Genomic DNA, 23,083 nt, shown 5'->3' with positions numbered 1-23,083 from the left:
AGTGTCTTTTTGTTTGGTATGCTTGGTGTGTTTACAGCTGTAGCCTTTGTTTAAAGGAAGTGGACTGAGGAATGGGATAAAGCTGATACTGCTATTTCTAATTTTGTTTACAGTCTTCAGCAAGTAACTGAAAGGTCAGCTTAAAAACTCCACGATCTGCCTGAGAATGTAGTGTGTGGGGGTTTTTTTGGGTTTTTTTTTGCCTTTTTTTTTAAGCTTTCCAGTGTACTGAAAAGCTTGAGAGCAGTTTTAGCACTGCAAATACTGCAAATGGCAAAGTATTATATCTGCTTAGGGAGATTGCTTTGGTGGGGGGAGATTTTGTTTTGTGATGGGGAATGCTGGAATGGGGTGATTCTGCTCTTGCCTTTTTTACACTTCACCACAAAAGTGGTGCTCTTTTGACTCTGTACTGAACAGAAAATTAAACTGGTCAAAAACTAAAATATTTGTTTCCTGATCTGGCTGAAATGGACTCACCAAATGGTCAGATAAGTTTTGTCAGTAATTTGTAGAATTCCTAGATAAATGAGGAGGTGGGTAGAAATACTGCCTTTGGTAACAGTGAACTATTTTTTTGGCATCTGTTACTTCCTGAATTGTACTATGGGATAGACATGATATTTCAAACCAATAATGCTCAATTACCCATGTACACAATTTTTTCATACCTATAGTATCCCTCCTTTAAAAATAGGAAGAACAGGTGTGGTTTTGACTAGAGGAGATAAGGAGGTTTTGACTAGAGGAAATAAGATACAGTAAATAATTTATGAAAGAAGAATGAATTATACATTCACTTATCAAGAGTATAAGCTTTGTAGGTTATTAGTGGCTGCATGCTGTAGTAAAAATCAGGTAATGCTCCTAATGTTTCAGAGTTGGAAAACTTTTGTCTTCCTTGTGCTGCTGGCCCTTTGGAATATTGTTGTTGACACTGGGTGAAAATACAGCTGATCTTATCAGGAAGGCTACTACAAAGATGCTCATAAAATGAGTTGAGGTAGAGCAGTAGTTTGTTCTTTGGGTTGGCTACTTCCACGTGCAGTAACAAAAAGCATTGTAAACTTTTTGCAGTAAAGGGAAGTATTGCTTCCTAAAGGAATTGTAGGAAATGCTTTCCTGTTCACTGGCAGCTCATGATAGAGGTGTTGTGGTGGTAAAACAATTCAACCCACTGTGCTTTCATGTAGAAGGATAAACATCTGTAGTACTAAAGGCTATTATTTTTATATATATATATATTTTTTTTCTTTGCAAAATTATCTTTTTGTGCTGGATACTTACATGTTGCTTTTAGAGTTGTACCTGTGCTAGTCTTTGACAGGAAACTGTTTTTCCAATATCTGTATAGCTAAGTAGCTGCAGAGAATTGACATGTTTTGTTAGTTATGGTGCTTTAGTGCTTTTAGTAATTCTGAGAAAGCTTATAAAGGGAGATGTCGTAGTATAATTGTTTTTAATTTCCAGGCTAATCCTTGAAATATCAGCTAGGAAAATACAATCTGTCACTTCTTACGCAAAATATAGACAGCAGTATAAAATAAAAAATCCAGAAATGCTAAGTCAATCATCTGTGACTTCATGTTTGTCCACTTAGGACACTTGTTCCAAACAATGATGAGAATTGATTTTTTTAATGCTGGATGTGTGTACATGTCTCAGAAGGTTCTAAAAGTGTTGAAGACTGTAGAACACTTATTTAAAAGTACAGAGTTTCTGACACTTCACTGTATAAATAAGGCTCTTATGTTACTCTAAAATGTCCAAGCTGTGATGAAGCTTTTGAAAGCTTTTTCATGTTCATAGTGTGGTGGTGGTAAAGGCAGACTGCCACTTGTTGTTTCCAGTACTCTGTCGTGGTGGGTTGACCTTAGCCAGGTGCTCACACTTCAGCTCCTTGCCTACTGCCCCTCCTCCATAGGGGTGGAAATAAAATATAAAAGCTTGGGAGTTGAGATAAAGCCAGGGAGATCACTTACCCATTACTGGTGTTGGAAAAATAGACTTGGGGAAAATCAATTTAGTTTATTTTAGTGCTGATTAAGATAGACTCGTATGGTGAGTAACAAAGGTAAAAACTAAAACCCCACCTTCCACTTGTCTTTGCTTCTGGAGGAGTTGTGTAGGTATTACATAGCACAGATCACACCTGTTCCTTTCCACAGCTGGAAGGTGTATGTTCTTCTACATATTTCTTGAAATTATGCAGTAGTTTAGAAATAAATAACAGCTTTTTCAGGCTCTTAACTTTTAGGATTAATGTATGAACTGTATTTCAGTGAAGTCAGTCTTCATAAATGCTATTGTGTTGGCCTGTAGGATTCTAAAATACAGCTATCTTGGTCTTGCAAGGCTTGAGGAAAAAAAGCCTATTTTTGGTCACTGTCAATCAGGTTGTATGTTTGATCATGGAAGCAGAAAAATTGATGGTCAGTTTGCACCTCTGAACTTGCAGCTCAAGTTTAGTTTCATGAAATTAAAATCTAAAGTATTTACATCTGTTTAGTTGGTACTTAATTTTTGCATAAATGATCTGCAAACATAATTCAAGAGGAGAGGGAAAAGTACACACAAGTAATGAGATTTAGGTAAAACCCACTGGTTTCATAAGAAAAGCAATATAGATCAATGCCAATATTCAGAGTTTGCTGCTAAATTGACTAATCTGGAGATGAACAAGAGAGTTTGCTGTATGTAGTCCCTTTTCTTCAGTATTTTTAAGAAGTTTTGATTTAAGCCCACCCACTATAAGTCTGTTTCTTCACAATGCTATAGCTCTCTGTTGATGCTGACTGGACTGTTCAGAAGAGGCACTTCAGTCTGTCAGTGGATATTAGCAGTAGCAGCAGACTGGAAGAACATGCTATTCATGGCAAAAACCATTCCTTTTCCCTCTAGGAAGGATATGGAAGTAGTGCATTTTTTTCTTCTATTAGCCAAGAGTGTTTGGTTAGGAATAAGGTCTTTGTTTTGAATTCGTGGCACTTTAAGAAAAACATGTTTGATAAATGTGTTCAACAGAATGTGTTTGTATGTTTCCAAGTGCCGTCTGAGGACAGAGCTGTGACAGTAGTGATGTCCAAATACAGGTGCACTTCTAGCATTGCATGTATTTCAAAGACAATTAGGCTGCCCTCGGGAAATTTGGATTGGATTAATACCTTGTCTACTGGAATCCGTGTTCTGAAAATAAAAAAATGTATTAAATAATATTATTCAAGTTAGAGAACTGTTACTGTAAAGTTTTAAGACATAGCAGTCTCTTTAAGACACACAGGTCTCTTTTGTAGCTTGCTATTTTTCATTTATTTTTGTTTCCTCAAACTTCATAGATGGAAAATTCTGTTTCAATTAGCTGTTTTAAGTTCCATGACAAAAATATAAAATTGTCAGCTTCATACCTCCATCCTGCCTTTGACAAACACTGTGGGCTTCCTCTTCTGCTCCCTCTTTCCTGAAAGTTGGACCTTTCTCAGCCCGTTGCCTCTAAATACACAAACCTCATGCAGTGTTGCACCTGCAAGCAGGTTAAATGAAGTCCAAATGCCACAAGCAATTCCAGAGAGGCTGGCAGAAACAAAATATTTATGACAAGGATAACAGCATGTGGGAATTGGGGTGTTGGTGGCTGGTGTTGGTGGCTGGTGTTCAGACCACATTATAAATCAAACTGTAGCAGTGTGTCCCTACACTATGTGCTGGCTCCTGCTTTGAGCCTCCTTTTTTTTGTGTGTGTGTAAGGAAGAACTTGTTAAAAGTGGGAAGTGGCACTTTTCTCTTGGCTTCCCCATGCCCAGCTGTGGGTTGTACACAGTGACTCAGGAATTCAGTGCTCAGCTGTGGGTTATCATACTCTCTTGCAGGATGGGGAAGTCTGTAGTCACTCTGTTGGACAGTTTGACTTCAGAAGTGTACAATGCTCTATTGTAAATTCAAAAAATAATTTAATGCATTAAAAAAATAGTGTACAGGGAAGAAAAGAAACTTTATTTCTGATTAGGATTCGGAGATCAAACTCTTATCATCTAACCTAGGAGGCTGTATAAATATGGTTTGCAAATGGTAGAGCATGTCTTTCTCTCACAAACAACTATCAATTTTGTGTATGTAGGTGTGTATATATATGTGTGTGTAAAAAATCAAGGATTTTTGACAGAAAATATATTGCACCTGAAATATTTCCTGGATCTGGGATTACCAAGTACTGATTTTGGGTGGTTATAAAACACAGCCCTTTTCTAAAGCACACTGTGTGACTTTTTGTCCTGTCAACATCTGTAGGGAAAGTGTTGCAGGCTTTCTCTTGCCATGGAGGGATTCCCAGCTACGTGAGTTCATTGGCATTTCAGAGCAGCACAAGACTATACTAGAACAGGTGGTGGAGGCCACTATGCAGTGTCAGGTTTTTTCCCTCATTGATTATGAAATGTAAGTTCCATTTTTAGTGCTTCCTTTTTATGCTCTGTTTATACCAGATTAGGCCATGGCTGTGCAAGATAGTGCGCACATGGTGAGCTGCTGTGCTTTGGTTTGGGAGCTAATTTCTAGCTGAGAAGGGTTACTTCAGTTGCTCAGTTCTGGCTGTGCCTGCCTGCCTCAGTGTAGAGGTATAAGGCTGTATACTAAAACATAATAAAGGGAAAGGTCTTTCAGGGAGATGTTGCTTCCCCCACCACAATATTCACAAAATTAAGTTAAATCATGCTGGCACACTGCACTGTATTTTTGCATGTATTGTTTGGAAAACTGTCTTGTTACTTTGGTCTGTTCTGGCTTGCTCAAGATATTTCTCCTCCCTGCCCCTCTTTCTGAAAAGTCTTTGGGTCTTCCTGTTTACAAATCCTTCATGAAGCGTAACAGAACTTCCATAATTATGATGTCTGTGTTGCTGCTTTCAATCTAGACTGTTACCAGCTTTGTCTGTTATGTGGCAAGTAGTTTTTTTGCAAGCTTAGTGAACTGTCTTTGTGGAACAATTTGACATGGTCTTTTAATGTGATTTTTTAGCTCATTTCCTTCCCATTTTTTCTCTCATTGCTCCGCTTCTTGGTTCATACAGACAATTGAAAAAAAAATCCTCCTGTGGATTTACATGCCAGGGTTGTTTTTATTCCCTGCAAAGCTTGAGTTCCCACCTGGATTGGGATCTTCTCTCTTTGCAGTGTGAAGTTTGATAAAAAGACTAAGTTTGTAGCCCTTGGTTGTCATCCTTTGCCAAGGATCTGTTAGAAAGTGTAACAAGTTCTCCTACAGCTGCCTGTAAATTGTGTCTTGGCACAGCATCCTTCTACCCACTAACTAAAATTCCAGACCCTGTAAAGTGTGTCTCTAGACGTGTGGGTGAGTGGAGAAACAGTTAGGTTATGGTGTTACTGTGGAAATATTCTGAGCCACTGGGGCTGAGCAGGGTCCTTGGTCTGAAATGGGTTCTGTACTTTTCATGTTATTTGCCTGTGCCTTTGAAAAGAAACAGCTGGATTGAATCACGTTTTGGACATTGTTATCAAACTGGTGACTCACAGGCTGTTCCTCAGTGTTGGAGGGACGCGGTTAGATTCTCTAGTTGGCACTTACAAGAAGTATATCCAAATTGCATTTTCCTGTTCTCCAGTGACTGCTATCTCTTCCTTAGCCCACAATCTCAGCTCCATCATGGATACTGCAGTTATGCCTCCTTTCCTTTTTTCCTGCCCTTCAGTCTTCATCTTGCACCCCCTGAGCACCTGTCAGTTCCAGGTCAGGAAACAGTGCTTTAATTTAAAATTTGTGTAATTAAGGCGACTCAAAAGAACTTTATTTTGGGAGGTCTTATTGTTTCCAGTTAAAAAAAAAACAAAACAAGAGTCAATTGCAGATCCAGTTCCAGCCAGATTAGGCTTTAATTTTCTGTTAGGCCAGATGGAAAGAATAGTTGAATGTTCTTGTACATTGTGATAGGTTTATTTTGTACATTCTGAGGTAATGAGAGCCTTTGATCTCACTCCATGAGTGTGAGGCAGGCTGCAGTCAGGTGTTCCACGTCTGGCTACTGATGTAAACCTCTTGCTTATTATTTTCTTCTGATATGATGCTGGTACAAATGTATTATGTTGGTGGGGTATGTGGGGTGAGAAAGGAAAAAAGCCAAAATAGTAGTGATTATCTGTCATGTTGTGGTTGGGACATTTAGGGAGGGAGTCTCTGGACTAGACTGGCAGATGGGAATGAAGGATTGATCAGTTCTAGGAGCCAGGTGAAAAAGGCAGGAATGCAACTCTTCATGGGCAAGTTTCAAATGCTGGACTTGAGAAATTTTGAGTGGTATGGTTTGAAAAGAAGGTCAGGGTGGGGAAAGTAGCTGGCCATGCATCCCTCAATTGCAAGGCAATCTTATGCATTGAGCTGACTGAGGTATGGACATGGAAATCCACAGTCCCAATATGAATAAAGAGGAACTTCCAGCTGTCTAGTTCTACTCCATTTGGAAAATTGAGACTTTCAGGCAGCCTTTGATTACAGAGATAAGTGACTAATATCTGTGTTCTGACTTTGTGAAAGTAGTCTCAAAAGGATTGCACATGCTGTTTTGTTGCTTGGGCAGAAAATGGTGGTATTATTTTCACTACTTGGCAGTAATTACTAAGATGCTAGATATTTTGCAGATGTTGACATACTGCTGCATAATAGTACTGTAAGTGCCAATGTATAGCTCTCCTTGATTTTGAAATATAGGGTATTGCTGTCTTTATTCTTGGAAACAGAATATAAAACCAAGTAAATGCTACAGCAATACAGATAGTTGGAAGCACAGTCTGACTTCAAGTGCTTTCTTTGCAGTACTGTGTATTGCAAATCCTTTGCAATTCTTATATGATGGTATCTATATTAAATGTTCATCATCCTAAGGAGGTTACTGAGGTGATTTCTGGATTGTAAGGTCGCTGTCTTATGAAATGTAACATGAGACCCAGCACCTGTGACAGTGGTAAAACATCCCCCACCATGTTCTCTGAATGATAGACAATATTTCTCTAAGCTTGTGGGCTGGGGATTTCACCTTTATATTTCTAATCTAAACCTGAATTCCAGCCTGACTTGAAGGTTGCTTAACTGGTCTTTTTTTCCCCCCTCCCTTTTATTTTCTTTAGATGATAGCACTGAATGCCAAACTGCATCAAAGAAAGAAGAGCAGAACGACAAAGAAAAGAAAGATGAAGAAGAGACTCCGCTGCCCACTTACAGGGCCAAATCGATTGTTGAGAGTTGGGTGTGGGGTAAACAACCAGGTATCACAGCTCTTTTGGTCATTTTCACTGACATTATGTATTCTATATTGATCACTACTTTTGTAGCATCAGGAAGTATTGGTATCAAATGTACTTGCTGACATCTGCATCTGTTAGGTTGGTGGAATACATTGGATATGTGGTTTAATTGTGACTGAAATGAGATATTTGCTGTAATTAATTTCAGGTTTAATTAGACTCTTGACTAGAAGAGTCACTTTGCCCCTTTCAGGCTCCTTGAAGGAATGATAGACCAACTTGAAATAAATGAAGTTACCCAGTGAAAAGTTCCAATGTCTTCAGAATATTTCTTTTCAGTTGCAGACATTATAAAGAAATTGCTTCATTTCTGAAGCCTGAATTTTCTGCAGGCAGTAATGGTTTAATGGGTGATTTTTTCTTTGGTTTCATGGTCTGGTAGATAGGTTTGTGTGAATCATGGGAGGAAGGTTGAAATGGTTAGTGCAGTTAACTGTGTGTCCTGACCTTTTTCTGACAGTAATTACACCTGTGGTGGCAGTGGAACAGCACTTTGTGTGTTCACATCTTCGTGACTGCTTTTGATACTGAAGCCAGTTGAAGTTTGTGGCTGTTTGCTACTACAGAGCAGTTCATTGTCTAAAATTGTCCATGTTCAAAAATAGCAGATCAGAAGAAGCCTCAGTTCAGTAGTTTATTTTACAGTTCCTGGTACATGATATTGCCTGATTCAGATGTTGGCATGTACAAACTTCAGAGACATCTGTTGTGTCACTTGTCCTTTCCCCTCACCCAGCAGCACTTGAAGATCCCTGGGAAAAGTATTATCTCTTCAGTGCCAGAATCTGCATCTGTGTAGCTGTGTTTGCTAGGGGAGATACTTGTTTCTGTTGAGCCACAGGTCAGCTGCCAGTCTGCTGTCCTCTGCTCTGTGCCAGCCTGCTTGCTCCCTTTCCTTGAGGACAGCAGGACAGATGGATTTGCTGTCACTCTGGTAGTAGGACAGAATCTTGCAGTATATCAGGAATGACAAGAATTGCCACTGCAGTGGAAGAGGGAGCAAGAATTGAATGTGTTGTAGAGATGTGAGCTGAAGGTCACATTATTTATGTCTTATATTCTTATTTAATGTGTGTTGCTGAAAAGTAAAATAAAATTGTTTTACGGAATGGTAATCTAAATGTCAAAGATCTTAACAAATTTCTTCCAGCTGACCAAAGTGTTTGAGACAACATTTGGTCTTTAAGCTCACCCTCCAATTATTTTTTTAAAAATTGAAGAAAAAGAAATAAATTTTTCCAAAGAAAAAGGATGTATGTATGTTTGGAGTTTTCAGAAAGAAGTAGCTTTCTGTCTTGTAGTTACTTTTAATGCTTATATATAGTATGGTTTATTGCCATGTGTATGGATTCTTGTTCTAGAAATAACATGTGAAGACTTTATAATTTGTCAGAAATAAATTTTTATTCCTTGGTCTTTGTTACCATTTGTGCTTGAAGTTTGTATCACCTAGCTGTGACAAAAATCCTTAAACAGTGTTAGGAACACATTTATGGTTTATTATACAGTAAATGCATTTATTGTATAATAAACCCGAAATGGGGCTTTTGTTCATGATTGTAGGTTACCTTGTAAATTTTTGTTTTGCATTGATCAGAAATATAGCTAATAGCTGCCTTTTGAGCCATCCTATTGTGGCTTGGTAATTAGTTTTGAAAGGCTACAGCATCGGTTCTATTTTCTTTCTGTTAATGTGTCATAAAATGAGAACTGCTTTAAGCATTTCTTCTATTATCCTTCAAGAAATGAACTTCTAAACATTTCCTTGTCAAAACCATGAGGGAACTTTTAAAAAGGAGAGTTATTTCTTAAATATATCATTGCTGATCAAGGAAGAATTAAAGACTTACTATGTCTTCCTTTACAAGTAAGGCGTAATTCAGAGATGGATATTTGAAGTTATGTTACAAAAAGAACAGAAGAGTCATTTAAAGTCAGTGTTTCAGGTCAGTACACTGAAGTATTTCTGCTGAGTTGAATGATTTACAGCATTGCATTATGAAAATAGTAACTAGATATTGGAGACTGTATGTTTTAGAAGTGCTGTAATACAATCCTATTTTGCCAAGTGTGGAGGATCTTGGTGTTGAACTTCAGCAGGCTAATCTAGGTCAGTGGGCCTTGTGACAGCCCTCCCCCATGAGGGCTGAGAGATTGTGGGAGCACAGAGAAGAACCTGCTCATCAAATGTGTTGAGAAACAGTACTTCATGTGCCCCTCAACTCCATGCTTGTTTTGTCATCCTGGCACAAGTTCAGAGAAGCAAAATGCTTTCTCTAGGTCTCATTTATGCTGAGATCACTGTGCTGTCAGAAAAGGGCAAAGATATCACAGTGTTTTTCTTTTTTTTTTTTTTTAATTTTTTTTGTAACCATTACTATTCAAAGAACTGTAAGAATACATAAGATAATAAAAAATAAATGTGTGAGTCATTATTTGACTTTTAAGGTGGTTTTTTTTCTTTCTCTTTTGCATCTTAGTGTTCTATTTCAGATGCAGCTCTTTTGTGAGCTGTTAAACTATTCCTTTTTTACATGAATGCTCCCTTAAAAAATCTTCTGCCAGTTGTATTCATTCCAGATTGAGTACATCCATAAAGCAGTTCCTCTGATTCTTCCTAAAAATCCTTGTTTACTACCTTCTTCAGTTTTTCCTGAAGATACTTTTGGTTTTAACATCTTATATGATCTGAGGTCCAGGTGTTCAGCCCTAGGTATGGGGGAAAAAAAAAAAGAGGAAGCTCTTTGAAGTGGTTGTTCAAAGCCTACAGAAAATAGAGCAGTATTTCATCTTGGGCTTCTTTTTCTTAGTCATAATATGCTTAAGGTTGGCTATATGGAATCATACTTTTTGCAGTGTTGCTCCTTATTTTTCTGGTACTGTTAGTACAATATCACCAAGATTTCACCAGGAAATGCTTTATGGGCACTACTGAAGAGGCAAGGTGAAAATTAACCATGTGACTTCAGTGAGCTTGTTGAGATTCTTATCATGACCAAGTGCACTTGTATTCCTGCATTTGTGTTGTGAGAGAAGGAGATAGGCAGGACTTCCATCCTGTAAGGGGCTTTTAGTTACATGATGACTAAATTGACACTTGTACAGAAGTAATTAAAAAGTAGTCATGACCTTGAAAAAAAACCTTCTTTTAGCCTTATTTATTGAGATACTTTTGGCTTTTATCAAATTTCTTGGTTCATACTTTCAAGTTTAGATTTACAAATGCTGAGTCAAAGGATAAAATTTGACCCCCCTCTATTTTACATTTCTCAGAGCTCCTTTGTCCATGTATTATCTTTTACCTTTTTGTCTTTGCATCATGATCCCATCATGTTCTCTCTACCCCAGCTTGAAACCACTTGTCCAGGTCCAAATATCTGTTTGGTTGCTGTTTTAGCCTTGTTTGTGTTAGTGTGTTTTTTACACACAGACAGGAATTTAAATTCTTGCTATTTTGTTCTGTGCATGAGTATTAGAATATCAATTTAAACAAGTTTTGCTGTAAAACTTTGACAATTATAGAATTGTAGAATATGCTGAGTTGGAAGGGACCCATGAAGATCATTGAGTCCAGCTCTTGGTCCTGCCCAGGACACCCCAATAGTCACCCCATGTGCCTGAGAACATTGTCCAAACACTTGCTGTCAAACAGGCTGGTGCTGTGACCACTGCCCTGAGGAACTGCAGTGCCCAGGCATCCTCTGAGTGAAAAACTTTTTCCTGATATCCAACCCAAACCTCCCCTGACTCAGCTTTGTGCCGTATCCTTGAGTCCTGTCACTGGTCACAAGAGTGAAGGACAGGTACTTGCCTCTCCACTTCCCCTCAGGAGGATGTTGAAGACCACAATGAGGTCTGCCCTCAGTCTCCTCCAGGCTAAACAGACCAAGTGTTCTCAGCTGCTTCTCATAAGGCTTCTCCTCCAGACACTTCACTGTCCTGCACCCAGGCACAAAATGAGATGCGTTCTGAATGCACATGCAGCTGATCAATATTTCTCCTATTGAATACTAAGAAGGTCAAGTTTGATGTTGTTCATCTTCTGAACAGAGGAGCAGAAAGCTAAAAGCCAAATGCCCTTTAGGCATTATATTCTTTGTTGGTATAAAATAACATTGAAGGTCTACTTTGGTTTTGTTCCTGAAGGAAATTATGTGTATGTGATGGTGTTTTTGTCCTCCCCTCTAACTTTTGAATTTGCTCGTTCTAGAGGTTTGAAGGGTCATTAGCAGCCTGTTAAGCCAAGCCAACTGCATCCTTTATCTCTTCTTTGTCCAGTGGAAATAGTGTGTAGTGGAAGGGGAAAGAGAAGACAAAATATGAAATTCTCTAGGAAATTAGAGCACATTAGTTCTGCTGGTGACAGGAATGTGTACTCATTATAACAGTAGATTCATGCCAAATTCTGCTTGAAGTGTGTTTCCAAGTCTGAAATCTCTCCACACTGTAACATCTATATTTGATGTTACTAAAGTTTCTGAGTCAACCTGGAAACATTTCAGCCTGATACTGGCATTTTTAAGGTGCCTAATTTATCTGCCAGAAGCATGTGGTGTTCCCTGAAAGAGCTAATTAAATGAGTGTTAAGAAACCACGTAAGTTATTTCTTTGTGCTGCTAAAACAGGAGCAAACTGCCTTTGGACATGCTGCCTGTCTTAGGGAGGTGTCAGAGATGGTTTAAGAAGCTGCTCTCTTCAGCTGTTTTTGTCCCCTGTTTTGCTCAAATACCTGAATAGCACCACTTCTGAACTCCATTCTGTCAGATAGGCTGGGTTGAACAATTCCAGTGTTTTTCCTTCTAATGCAGGGAACTTTGGGAAGGAGGAATTAGGAAGTGAAGGTGTGTAGTTGTGTTGTTTGCTGAGAGGAGGGAGAGATGTGATGAATTTTAACAGAAGAGAGTAAAACCCTTGCCTAGCTCTACTGCAGCCAGCCACATACCTGACTGTAGCTGCCAGTTAACAAGTATTTTGCTAATGGTGGTTTGAGAAATTAAACTGGTGTGATATGACTGCAGCTCCTACAGTGCAGGAGCAGAACAGGTAAATAATGTGTCTCTGTCTTTCACAGAATAACTGACAAAGCACAGCATTGCAAAGGATGGCTAGCAAAGAATTGGCTAGCAAAGGATGGCTAGCAAAGCATTGCAAAGGATTGCAAAGGGCTGGTGTAGGAACAGTTTTGTTTAAAGAGTTCCCTGTAACCTTCTCAGATGAAATCTGAATCGTTACTATTAATAAGCTATTCTCTCATTAGACTGTTCAGTTCATCAGTAACAAGTGTTGCTCAGATTTGAAGGTTTGCTGAAATGAGTTTCACTGCTTTGATTCCCAGATATATTTAAACCTTTTGAAAGCTTAAATAATTTTTTGTAAAGATAAATTTACTTATTGTGGAATAAGAGAAGTTTTAAAGTGAGGAAGTGTATAGATATATCTCACTTAAAAATAGTGTTGCTTTTAATAAAACGAGACAGTCCTTGGTTCAGTTTTTAGATGTCTGAGTTACAAGGATACTATTACCTGTTCAGCCTTTACTACTCTTTGTATATGAACTTTGTTTTGACTTCTTGAAATACTAAAGAAAGCTTATATAAAGTATCTGCAAGCAGAATTATTTCAATTTGGTAGAAAGCCTTCCTAAGATTGTAGCCATTTTTAACCTTGAAGGCACATCCTTCTCCCCCAGCTTTCTTAACTTCTCCCTACGTCTGAGATCTCATGTCAAAAGCATGTCAAACCCTAAACCTTAACAAGGCAATTCTCCTGGCAAGAAATGTATCTTTAATTTATGAAACACCTGGATGTCAGTGTGGCTGATTGAAAGTGGTTAGAAAGGCATGCAGTTGCAGACTTTCAGGGAAAGTTCCTTGTGAAATAATTGCTTGAGGATAGGAGAAAAGGTGGTCTTGGCTTGTACTAAGTGTTTCTTTCTAGTAGTCCCCATGATGGATTTTTCATTGGTGTGTTGTTTTGAAGCAAAGGGCTTTTTCACCCAAGTCTTCAACTCTCAGGAGCAATTTTAGAGAGTTTCCACAATTAGCTGACTTACCAGGCAGGAATGGAGGATGAATGCTGTAGGTCTGTCCTACTTGACAGACTGCTGAATCTATCAGCAGCACCAAACATAGTGTCTTTTCCCCAAACACAACTGGTAAAGTGCCTTCCTTTTTCTTCATTGACTATTTCTTTACTTGTCCTATAGATACGAGACCACAATTTGGGAATTGAATCTACAGGATAAAATTTTTTGTCAAAACAAACAGTGTGAAGCAAAGTCTTTGTGAAGAAGAGAGCATGGTCATTTTGTACTTTGGTGTTATAGCCTGGTGGTATTTTAGAGGGTGATAGGACTTCAGTGTTCAGGAAGGGAGGAAAAAAGTCCCGACTTTTATGTCTTTGAATGGTTTGCCTAAAGTGGAAGTGGGATTTCAGTATTGAGTATGTTATGTTGTGAGATGGGGGTTTTTTGTGTGTTTTTGCTCTGTGCTACACAGTTGTTTTGTAGAAATTTTGTAGAGCTAAAATTCAGTGTGGGGTGGCTTTTTATAAAATTTCTTGTTGATTTTGTCGTATTTCTTGTTGTTTGAGTCAGGATGTATAACTGTGGCTGTCACTTCTATCTGAGAGGTCTAGACTGCAAAGAATATATTTTAATCTGTTCTTTCCTATGGAAAAAATATGTCCCTCATAGTCAGGTGGAAAGATGTGAATTGCCTAGGGGAAGGAATCTAACACATTATGAAATGGTGAAAGGTGAGTAGCGATGTTCAAAACAGGCTGGGATGCTGGCTGACAGCAAACCGTAAGTGACTGTGCAATGTGATCCCGTGGCAGGGAGAGCTGCTTGAATTCTTTCCTGGGTACACAAAGATGGGGGACAAAACTTTGCAATACTTTTTACAGCTGCAGTTGCAAAAGAAGTTTTATACCTCCTTAGATTAAAACCTTTAATCGTAGAGACTACCATAAAAGTGTCTAAATTTCTGTAGTTACGAGGTGCTTGTTCCAAAAACTATGTTGATGTTGTATGGTTTTGGGGTTGTTTTTTTATGATTATTTTGAAATGTGTCCATCTTCTCACATTGTTACGTATATGCAGACATATGGGTTTTTTTCATACCCGTAGTTAGGTGTCATTTAAAACAAAGATACTTCTGTGTAGCTGCCAGGCAACAAATGTGGTTGGCTTAGGGACAAGTATAGTAATGCAGTGCAAAGCAGAGTGGGGTGGCTCAGTGATCAGACTGTTAATGAAGGGACAAAAAAGAACCCCTTCAGGAATGTACATTGTTGATGTTTGTCTTAGGAATTAAAGCTACAGAGTATATAAAAGTACAGTTTCCATATTTTTATTTTAGAGTGGGTTTTTTTGTTGTTGTTTTTGACACTGTACTTGTTACCATCACTTATTAGATTAATAGGACTTTGGGCTGTTGCATGCTTGCTGTGGTGAAGAGAAAGAAGAATTAATATTCTAGCATTGGTACATAAGTGAGATCTTTTATTTGCTGATAGTACTTGAAAGCATTTTAAATTTATGATGTTGTTTCAGAAGCATAGCAGGTCTTGGCAATGATCCTAGACCTTCTGAGAGCAGTTTTATAACTTCTGAGAAACTTCAGATAATATGTAAAATGAAAGCATATTCTTGTGGGGACTTGCAAGGGACTTGCCTGCACTTAAGAGAAGTCTGACCCTGAGGTTGGATGATGATAAGAAGTTGTTGTCTAACTTGTTTTTTTGAAAAGCATAAAACATTTCCTGATGTTTTAATTTCAGACATGAAATATGAAGGTTTAGATATGTTTAGTTTTGATGATAACCTGTGTTTAAACACCTGTTTTATTTATGTCATACCGCGTGCATTAAATATAGAAATGGGGAGTTCCGCTGGGTTCAGACTTCCAGTCGATTTATGATTTTCAGTTTGTCTTTATTTTTCCTGACACTGTATATAACAAAGATGGTATTTCTCTCTGATTCTCAGACGTGAATGAACTGAAGGAATGCCTCCAGGTGCTAGTAAAGGAACAGCAGACTCTGGCCACACAATCTGCAACAACAGCTCTCTCAGCTATGAGGCTAAAGCAGAGGCTGGTCATCCTGGAGCGATACTTCATTGCTCTGAACAGAGCAGTTCTTCAGGAGAACATCAAAGTAAAGTGGAAAAGCAGTAGTGTTCCTCTGCCTGCTGTGGATAAGAAAAGGTAATAACACATGCATGAACGAGTGAATCCATTAGAAAAGCCATAGAAAGGTTATCAACCTATCAGCCTGTGAGAGCTTAATGTGATTTATTCCTTCTTGTGAAACATTAATGGTAAAGAAACTTTTATTTCTTAAGATGACTTTACCATCACTAAGTGGCGTTACCTGCCATCAGTCCTCCTTCTTGCCTGGTGCTTTCTTACAGTGTCTCTGTACTAATAGGTTTTTATTGTAATACATTGCTGTAGATATTAAACCTTGAGCTATAAGTATATATTTGTTAAAGTATTTCTTTTGTTCTGCTCAGCTAGAAAGTATGGAGAAGCCTGTTTCAGAAATTGAAATTATATCATTTGAATAACAATATATTTTTGTCAATAGTTGCTCAGTTAAATAGTTGCTCAGCTCACATAAATTAAAAAATACAAATACATAAAAGCAGAACATAGAACCTTAGCTTGGGTGAGAAATGGTGTAACTGTACATTTTAGATGTAACTATTTAATACAAATACAAAAGAAGCTGAACACAGTTTTTATTACTTTGAGTGAGAAATTATGTAATCGGGCGTTTTATATGCAACGCTTTCAAGAGAGGTAACTCAGTAAGAATTATCTGATTACTTTTCATGTCTGGATAGCTGTCTAGACCTAAAAATAGAAAAATCTATCAGATAAGGCATTAAATAAAGTGTTCAGTAGCTGTCTGACAGAACAAGCAATTTGTCTAGGGAAATCTTTGTTAGATTGTCTCTAGATTCAGATATGAAAGGAGAATGTAAGTAGATATCACAACTAGTTATTATGGAATTGGAGTTCTGACAAGGATATCTTTGAATAGACTGTTCCCTTGGATTTTTTTTTCAGCTCTGATTAAAAGGAGCACTGATATGTTTAAGCTATCAGATTGCTAAAAATGCAAGTGTAATTTCTTGAAAAAGTCCTGGACTGTTCACTTTTGTTGTAATCTCACAACAAAACAAACTAGACTTGGTGGTTCAGTGTTGGAAGTGGTAGGGAACCTCTTGTTGCTGACTACAAAGGGGAGCTTACTTAAATGAATTTGATTGTCTGTGTGAGAAGTTAACAGAAATGAATGTGAGTCCAGTGAATATTACAAAAAGTTGAAGCTATCTCTCTTGCTTGAACATGCAACTACAGAAACTGCAAAGAGAGATTTTTAGCACTGAGACTTGAATAGAAAGATAAGTAATGACAAAATGGGTGGAACTAATTATCAATAATTAAAGATTAATTTTAAAAAGTCTGCAAGCTTAGATTATGCAGTCCAAACTAACTAAAAATGCAGACTTCCCAAATAAATAATTAGTGCATGAAGTGCCTTATGTTTGTGTATTTTGAGTAAAGCATCATCATTTCACTTTGAGTAACTATGGGCATTTTTTTGGTGACAGTCCATTATGCTGGTCTGGTTTATATTTTTCTCTGTGAAGCTTTTTGATATTGGACATTGAGTTGTTTCTTTGGAGTGCTTGAAGTTGAATTTTGCTGACATTTTGATGTTGTTCATCTTATTTCTCAAGGCACAGCTATGATTCTTTGCAAATAAAAATTATGTAATTGTACATGCATGCATATGGCTAAATTATAAAATCATTGAATATATGTTATACAAAATAATCATAACATAAATATATATTATTATAATACAAACTTATTGAAACTATTCATACATAATTTTATTTAGCTCAAGACCTGTGGGCAAAGGTGTGGAAGGACTTGCACGTGTTGGATCCCGAGCAGCACTTTCATTTGCATTTGCTTTCCTTCGTAGAGCCTGGAGATCAGGTATGTCTACTCACGAGCATATTGCATATGTATATTCCATTTGAGGCCATGTGACTCATTAAAGTATGTTTAGCTGTGTTAAATATTGGCATAGAACTATAAACTTATGAATGCTGGATTTGCATAATTGCACTTACATGATTCCATGCCCAGCAATGTTGTTGCTGATCAAAGCCACCCATGCCAGTACCAATGCTGGATTTTTCTGAGGTGTTTTATGCTGATGAAGGTAAGTTGGGATTTCATGAAAAGCATGGATTTTTAATGCTACATTTCAGAAAAGTTAGATTTATTCTTCAGACAAGGTCAAGCCACTATTATTACATGATAGCAGCAGCTTAGAAAAAGCTTTGAATGTGAAGCTTGTGTTTAGTTTGTGTACTTGTCAGCTATTGTCAAATTGCAGAGGTTGGCAGAATTGTCACCTGTGCCACTAAACCTGCCTGCCTCAGTCTGCACCATTTGGTCAGATGGCAGGTGTGGGCTTACTCCAGCCAGCCCTAGTTCTCCTCTTTTCTCAGTGGCTGCATAGTGAAATCAGCTGGTTTGGGTTTTCACCTTTCTGAAATTTTTTTTTGGTGAAGATTTCTTCAGAATCTTGCAGTCAAATGTTCATGTGAAAATTGAGAACTTTTTCCATAGGAAGTAACTTGTGTTGAGAAAAAGATCCACAAAATGTTGTGTACAACCATTTCTCTAACCTTTGTAAGGTGGGATGTGACTGCTCTTGCTGTGTTCCTTAGGTGAAGATGCAGACTTGTGCAGTGAATTGTTACAGGAATCACTTGATGCGCTGCGAGCTCTACCAGAGGCATCCCTTTTTGATGAAGGGACTGTGTCTTCTGTGTGGCTGGAAGTGGTAGAAAGAGCTACTAAATTCCTAAGGTCTGTTGTGACTGGGTAAGTTTCTTTTTTTGAGCTGTTAAATGGCAAGCTTGCATCTCTTAGCAGCTGGGGGTATAAACATAGTGGTGCATAGAAAATTTGAAAGATTTCCTTCCTTTTACAATGTAGTTATACAAGCAAGCAAAAAATTAATGAACTATTGAAATATTGCTCTTTAAATATGATTTAATGATTTTAGCTGCTTGAGAAAAATCTGAATTGGAATATTCTGAATCACTCCATGAAAACTTAGCAAAACAATTGTGTTTTACTAATGTAAATATATCCTCAGAAGAATGCTTTGGTAATGCTACGTATGTGCACTCTTAATTGTGCCCTTCAAGTATAGTAAAATGATACAGATTTTTGTGCATGAAGGTAAATACACTCATGTTGGAACAGTCCTCTGCTTTTCCCTGTTATTTAAGTAGGCTTCAAGGTATTATTACCTTTTTACAGTACAAGTTACCAGTAGTTACTAGAAATGTCTTTTCAATACTGGAACTATGTCCTTAAGTGAATATCATAAAACATATTTGAATTTCACTTGTGAAAAATGTTTTTCATGTTATTAGCATGTTTAATAGAACTGTAGATAGATAGTGAAGCTTGGGGTGTCTTTAAAGCCTAGCTGTCCCTTTAGAATTTGATCTTGTTTGGGATGTGTGGGCTGTTCTTCTCCACTGCTTTCATCAGCCCTTCTGTATTTTTCTGTTTAGTGGTACTTGGGGTGCTGTAGATGCTTTTGGTAAGCAATTGTGTATTGTTTCCTCTTAGTTAATGTGTATTGTTTGACTTTTAAACAGAGATGTGCATGGAGCTCCCAGTACCAAGGGGCCAGGAAACATTCCTTTGCAAGACCAGCACTTGGCCCTTGCCATATTGCTTGAACTGGCAGTGCAGAGGGGTACACTAAGGTGAGAAGCATGAGCGCTTTGATTTTTAACCATCGCTGTTGAAATGGGCTGACAGTCTTCAGTTTTCTTGGATTTGGGTTTAATGTAATAATTGTAGTTCATATGCATCTTTTCTCTAAAGCAGTGGTGATTGAGACCTAGTACTATCTAGACTGCAAAATCCATTTTTTTATATTTTGATGGTCTGTTTAAAACAGAAAGCCCTGACATCTAATTTTGCTGAACTTCAAAATGTAGAGATTGAATTGTATAGATAGCCTAACCCAATGAACTTCAAAATGTAGAGATTGAATTGTATGGATAGCCTAACCCAATGGTTTTAAGAGTGCTTATTAATAGAAAATGTTGATTTCCTCTTTCAGCCAAATGTTGTCTGCAGTTATGTTGCTGCTTCAACTTTGGGATAATGGAACGAGGGAAACGGATAATGAGCGATCTGCACAGGGAACAAGTGCACCCCTTCTGCCTTTGCTACAAAGGTTTCAGAGTATAATATGTAATAAAGACATGCCCAATACTGAGGAAGAGATTCAGGTACTTACTCTTGGATTATTTAAACGAGGCATTATGGTTGAATCAAATTTCATTTGCCTAGCTAAAATAATCGTAAAGTTATCCAAACAAAGTTGGTGGTAGTGTTTTCCATGTAAGGTGTATATACACCATGGTCATTTGGTTTTCATGTGAACATTTGAGTTTCTTGAGGTAGGGGGAAGAATGTCACAGCATGATTAGAGGTAAGCATTCTGTTTTCTAGTTAATGCTGATGTGATAATGAACTTTGATGTGGCTAAGTCACTTTTCTGCATGTTTGGATTGTTTATATTTTGTGTTTAAAATTAATTGAACTATGACTCTTTGTCATAGTTATTAACTGAGGTTGATAAAACAATCAATTTTATTATGTGTGTAACTTTGTATTATGTACCCAATCTGACTATTTTGTCAACATTCTTGTTTCAGATTTTTCTCTCATGTGAAATGTGCAGAGTTGATTCATTTTCTCTTGTACTTGTGCAGATAGTCATCTAATCTAACCTTTATTGTGTAGTCTCTAGATATACCTTGAATGTTTTTCTGACTGCTCTTTTCTCTTTTTCCAGCTCCTGACTTACCCTCTAAGTCCAAATGAAAGTTTTCTGAGGTATCTGACTTTGCCACAGGACAATGAGCTGGCGATTGATCTGAGACAAACAGCTGTGGTGATCATGGCCCATTTAGACCGCCTTGCCACCCCATGTATGCCTCCACAGTGTAGCTCTCCTACATCTCATAAGGTAATTGTTTGCAATATCAAATACAGTAAGATGTTTTCCCTAAAAGCATAACTGAATTTCAGAATGCAAGGAAAACATCTCCTAAGATTCTTCAAATTCCTTTCTGATTTTCACAAGATAACCTTGAGTTCTGAAATTCTTCTTACTTGAGTAACTTTTATTGCATCAGCCCTTTTTGAGTGAGCCTTGGAGTGCAATTTTATGGTTTATGAACCATTCTTTCTTACCACACTATGGCTAATTCTGCCATATTTTGAGCTGTTCTTGTGTTTCTCAGAGTAAATTCTCAAGACCAGACTTTATAAATGTTGGGGGTCTGACTTACTAGAAATATGAAAGAAAGAAAAAAGTAAATGCCAAACTTTCCAACCTGAAAAATCTCTGAATCTCTTACCATAGACACTTATTGCTCATTTAGTACCAGGCTGAACTGAATATGATGCATGCAAGTCTTTATTTTTGCTATCTTATAATTAGGTAGGTTTTATTGAGTATTGGAAAGAATGACAGTCTGAGATTTGAACACATTTGGTATATAAAGGTTTAAAAAATAATGTGCTCTGTGGATTTTATTAAGCTGTTTGTTTCAAAATTCAGTACTTACAGAATTTCTTATTTCCTAGGGATCACTGCAAGAGGTCATTGCTTGGGGATTAATAGGTTGGAAATACTATGCTAATGTGAGTGGCCCAATTCAGTGTGAAGGACTGGCCAACCTTGGTGTTGTACAGGTTGCTTGTGCAGAGAAACGTTTTCTGATACTATCTAGAAATGGAAGAGTTTATACGCAAGCATATAACAGCGACACTCTGGTGAGAGTTTTTACATGTTTTGAAAAATTTTTTCTGTATTACTTCATAAGTTTCCTCTTCTAAATATTTACAATTTCTTAGGAGAGTAGATGGAGACATGCTGATTTTTTATGAGCTTTCTATACTGCTGTATTTGAACTTTCAGAAACAGTGGGGTTTTGTCTCCTGGGTTGATTTGATGAAAAAGCATCGATCCTGCTAGAGATTATGGATACTGTGATAATTGCTTTTATTGGTATACTGGCCTTGGTACCTTCAGAAATTGGAAGATATGAAATGCATTTTACTTTAGTGATGTAACTGTGTCCAGGCTGTGTAGTTTCTCAAACAAAAATACACTGTAAATAGAAGCCTTTGTCACTAAGATAGCCTGTAATTTTAAGATGAACACCATTTTCATATGTACTGAAGACCTATAAGAATGGGAACAAATAACTTCAAAGCCTTGCTTTTGTCATGTTTGACCATTTTTTTCTTCATGCCTTCACCTCATTAATTTGAGAGCGAAGTTTTGATAAAACTGGAAATAGGAAAACTGTACCTAGTTATGTGATGGAAAATGTCAGCAGATTTTGTAAGCATATTGCTTTTGGTTGGTTTACAGGGACCACAGCTGGTGCAGAGTCTAGCTTCCAGAAATATTGTGAAGATAGCAGCACATTCAGATGGGCATCACTATCTGGCTTTGTCAGCAAATGGTGAAGTTTTCTCTTGGGGTTGTGGAGATGGTGGAAGACTAGGTCATGGGGATACAGTGTATGTATTAAAACTAATCATAACATTTATTTCCAAGTATTCTCAATTCATAGTAAAAATTGTTTTGTTGTGTATATAAGCAATGTTCAGCATTTAACATTTGGCTCTGTTACTGAACAAAAGTTGCATTCTCCCTGCTTGTTTTCTCTGTCTGGAATATTCCTAGCTGTCTATTGATGCTACTTTCTGAAGTACTTGTAGGTGGAAGGTGTAGTAGTGAGCACTGTTATCAGGCCTTTTATCAATGGTTTTATGAATCCAGAGCACATTTTCTGGATCATTATTTTTTATGCAGTCATGCTGTACATTATTCCATTTTTCTGAGACATTACTGTCCTGCTTTTGTGTAGAAGCAGTCTTCTACATCAGTATTGTATAGGGGGTGTGCATCAATACATTTTAGAGATTTTATGTGTCTTCCCCCAGTGCAGAATTCTCTCTGAGACAAAAGAGACTGCACAAAGGTTATCAGTGTCATGAAATTAATTGGTCAGATACAGTAATTAAAGGTAGTATTTTTAACAATAGACAAATATTTTTTAAAAACATTGCATGAACTCAGTTGAAAACAGAAGTTGCAGTTGTTAGACATTTCTTCAGTGGTTTATGTATTGTTGAACAATTCGAACTTAATTTTGGCTTGTAGTTCTATTTGTATTTTGTTATTTCAGACTAATAATAAGGCTTGCAGGTAGAATTGCAGCAATTCTAACAAGTATGTCTAGCACCTTTTATCACCTGCTCATCAAATCACCTCTTGTGAAATATGTCACCTTCTCTTTAAATAGCCCTCTGGAGGAACCTAAGATGATATCTGCTTTATCTGGGAAGCAAGCTGGAAAACATGTTGTTCATATTGCATGTGGGAGCACCTACAGTGCAGCAGTTACTGCTGAGGGAGAGCTGTATACGTGGGGACGAGGAAACTATGGCAGGCTTGGTCATGGTGAGTTAGTTGATAACTTCAAATAAGTTGTTGAAGAATTTAGTGCCTGTTGCAAATGGTCTTTCACCCCACCTAAAGCTGATTTGTGAACATTATGCGGCTTCATGTGAATTGAAATAATTGTGGGAGGGATTCTCTCAAACCCATTAAATTCCCTGAGTTAT

The 23,083-nt window shown here is 37.5% G+C and overlaps 1 protein-coding gene across 3 annotated transcripts in view; it reads left to right on the top strand.

The window, feature by feature from the left end:
• The window catches only part of HERC2 (HECT and RLD domain containing E3 ubiquitin protein ligase 2), a 102,345-nt gene that overhangs the window by 11,893 nt on the left and 67,369 nt on the right, over window positions 1-23,083 (top strand). For 2 of the 3 annotated variants that reach the window (XM_084201085.1, XM_084201084.1), the window contains exons 4-13: window positions 7,131-7,268; window positions 15,298-15,517; window positions 17,226-17,326; window positions 18,070-18,226; window positions 19,018-19,128; window positions 19,491-19,662; window positions 20,232-20,405; window positions 21,029-21,217; window positions 21,822-21,973; window positions 22,762-22,919. In XM_084201085.1, coding sequence (XP_084057211.1) covers window positions 7,131-7,268; window positions 15,298-15,517; window positions 17,226-17,326; window positions 18,070-18,226; window positions 19,018-19,128; window positions 19,491-19,662; window positions 20,232-20,405; window positions 21,029-21,217; window positions 21,822-21,973; window positions 22,762-22,919 — 1,572 coding nt within the window. The remainder of the gene's footprint in view (window positions 1-7,130; window positions 7,269-15,297; window positions 15,518-17,225; window positions 17,327-18,069; window positions 18,227-19,017; window positions 19,129-19,490; window positions 19,663-20,231; window positions 20,406-21,028; window positions 21,218-21,821; window positions 21,974-22,761; window positions 22,920-23,083) is intronic. The other variant, XM_084201086.1, reaches the window with a different exon arrangement.

The sequence above is a fragment of the Fringilla coelebs genome (genome assembly GCF_963513975.1).
Source record: "Fringilla coelebs genome assembly, chromosome: 2".
Classification (NCBI taxonomy): Eukaryota; Metazoa; Chordata; class Aves; order Passeriformes; family Fringillidae; genus Fringilla; species Fringilla coelebs.
The sequence above is the reverse complement of the archived record's forward strand: the minus strand, read 5'-3'. Positions and strand labels throughout refer to the sequence as shown.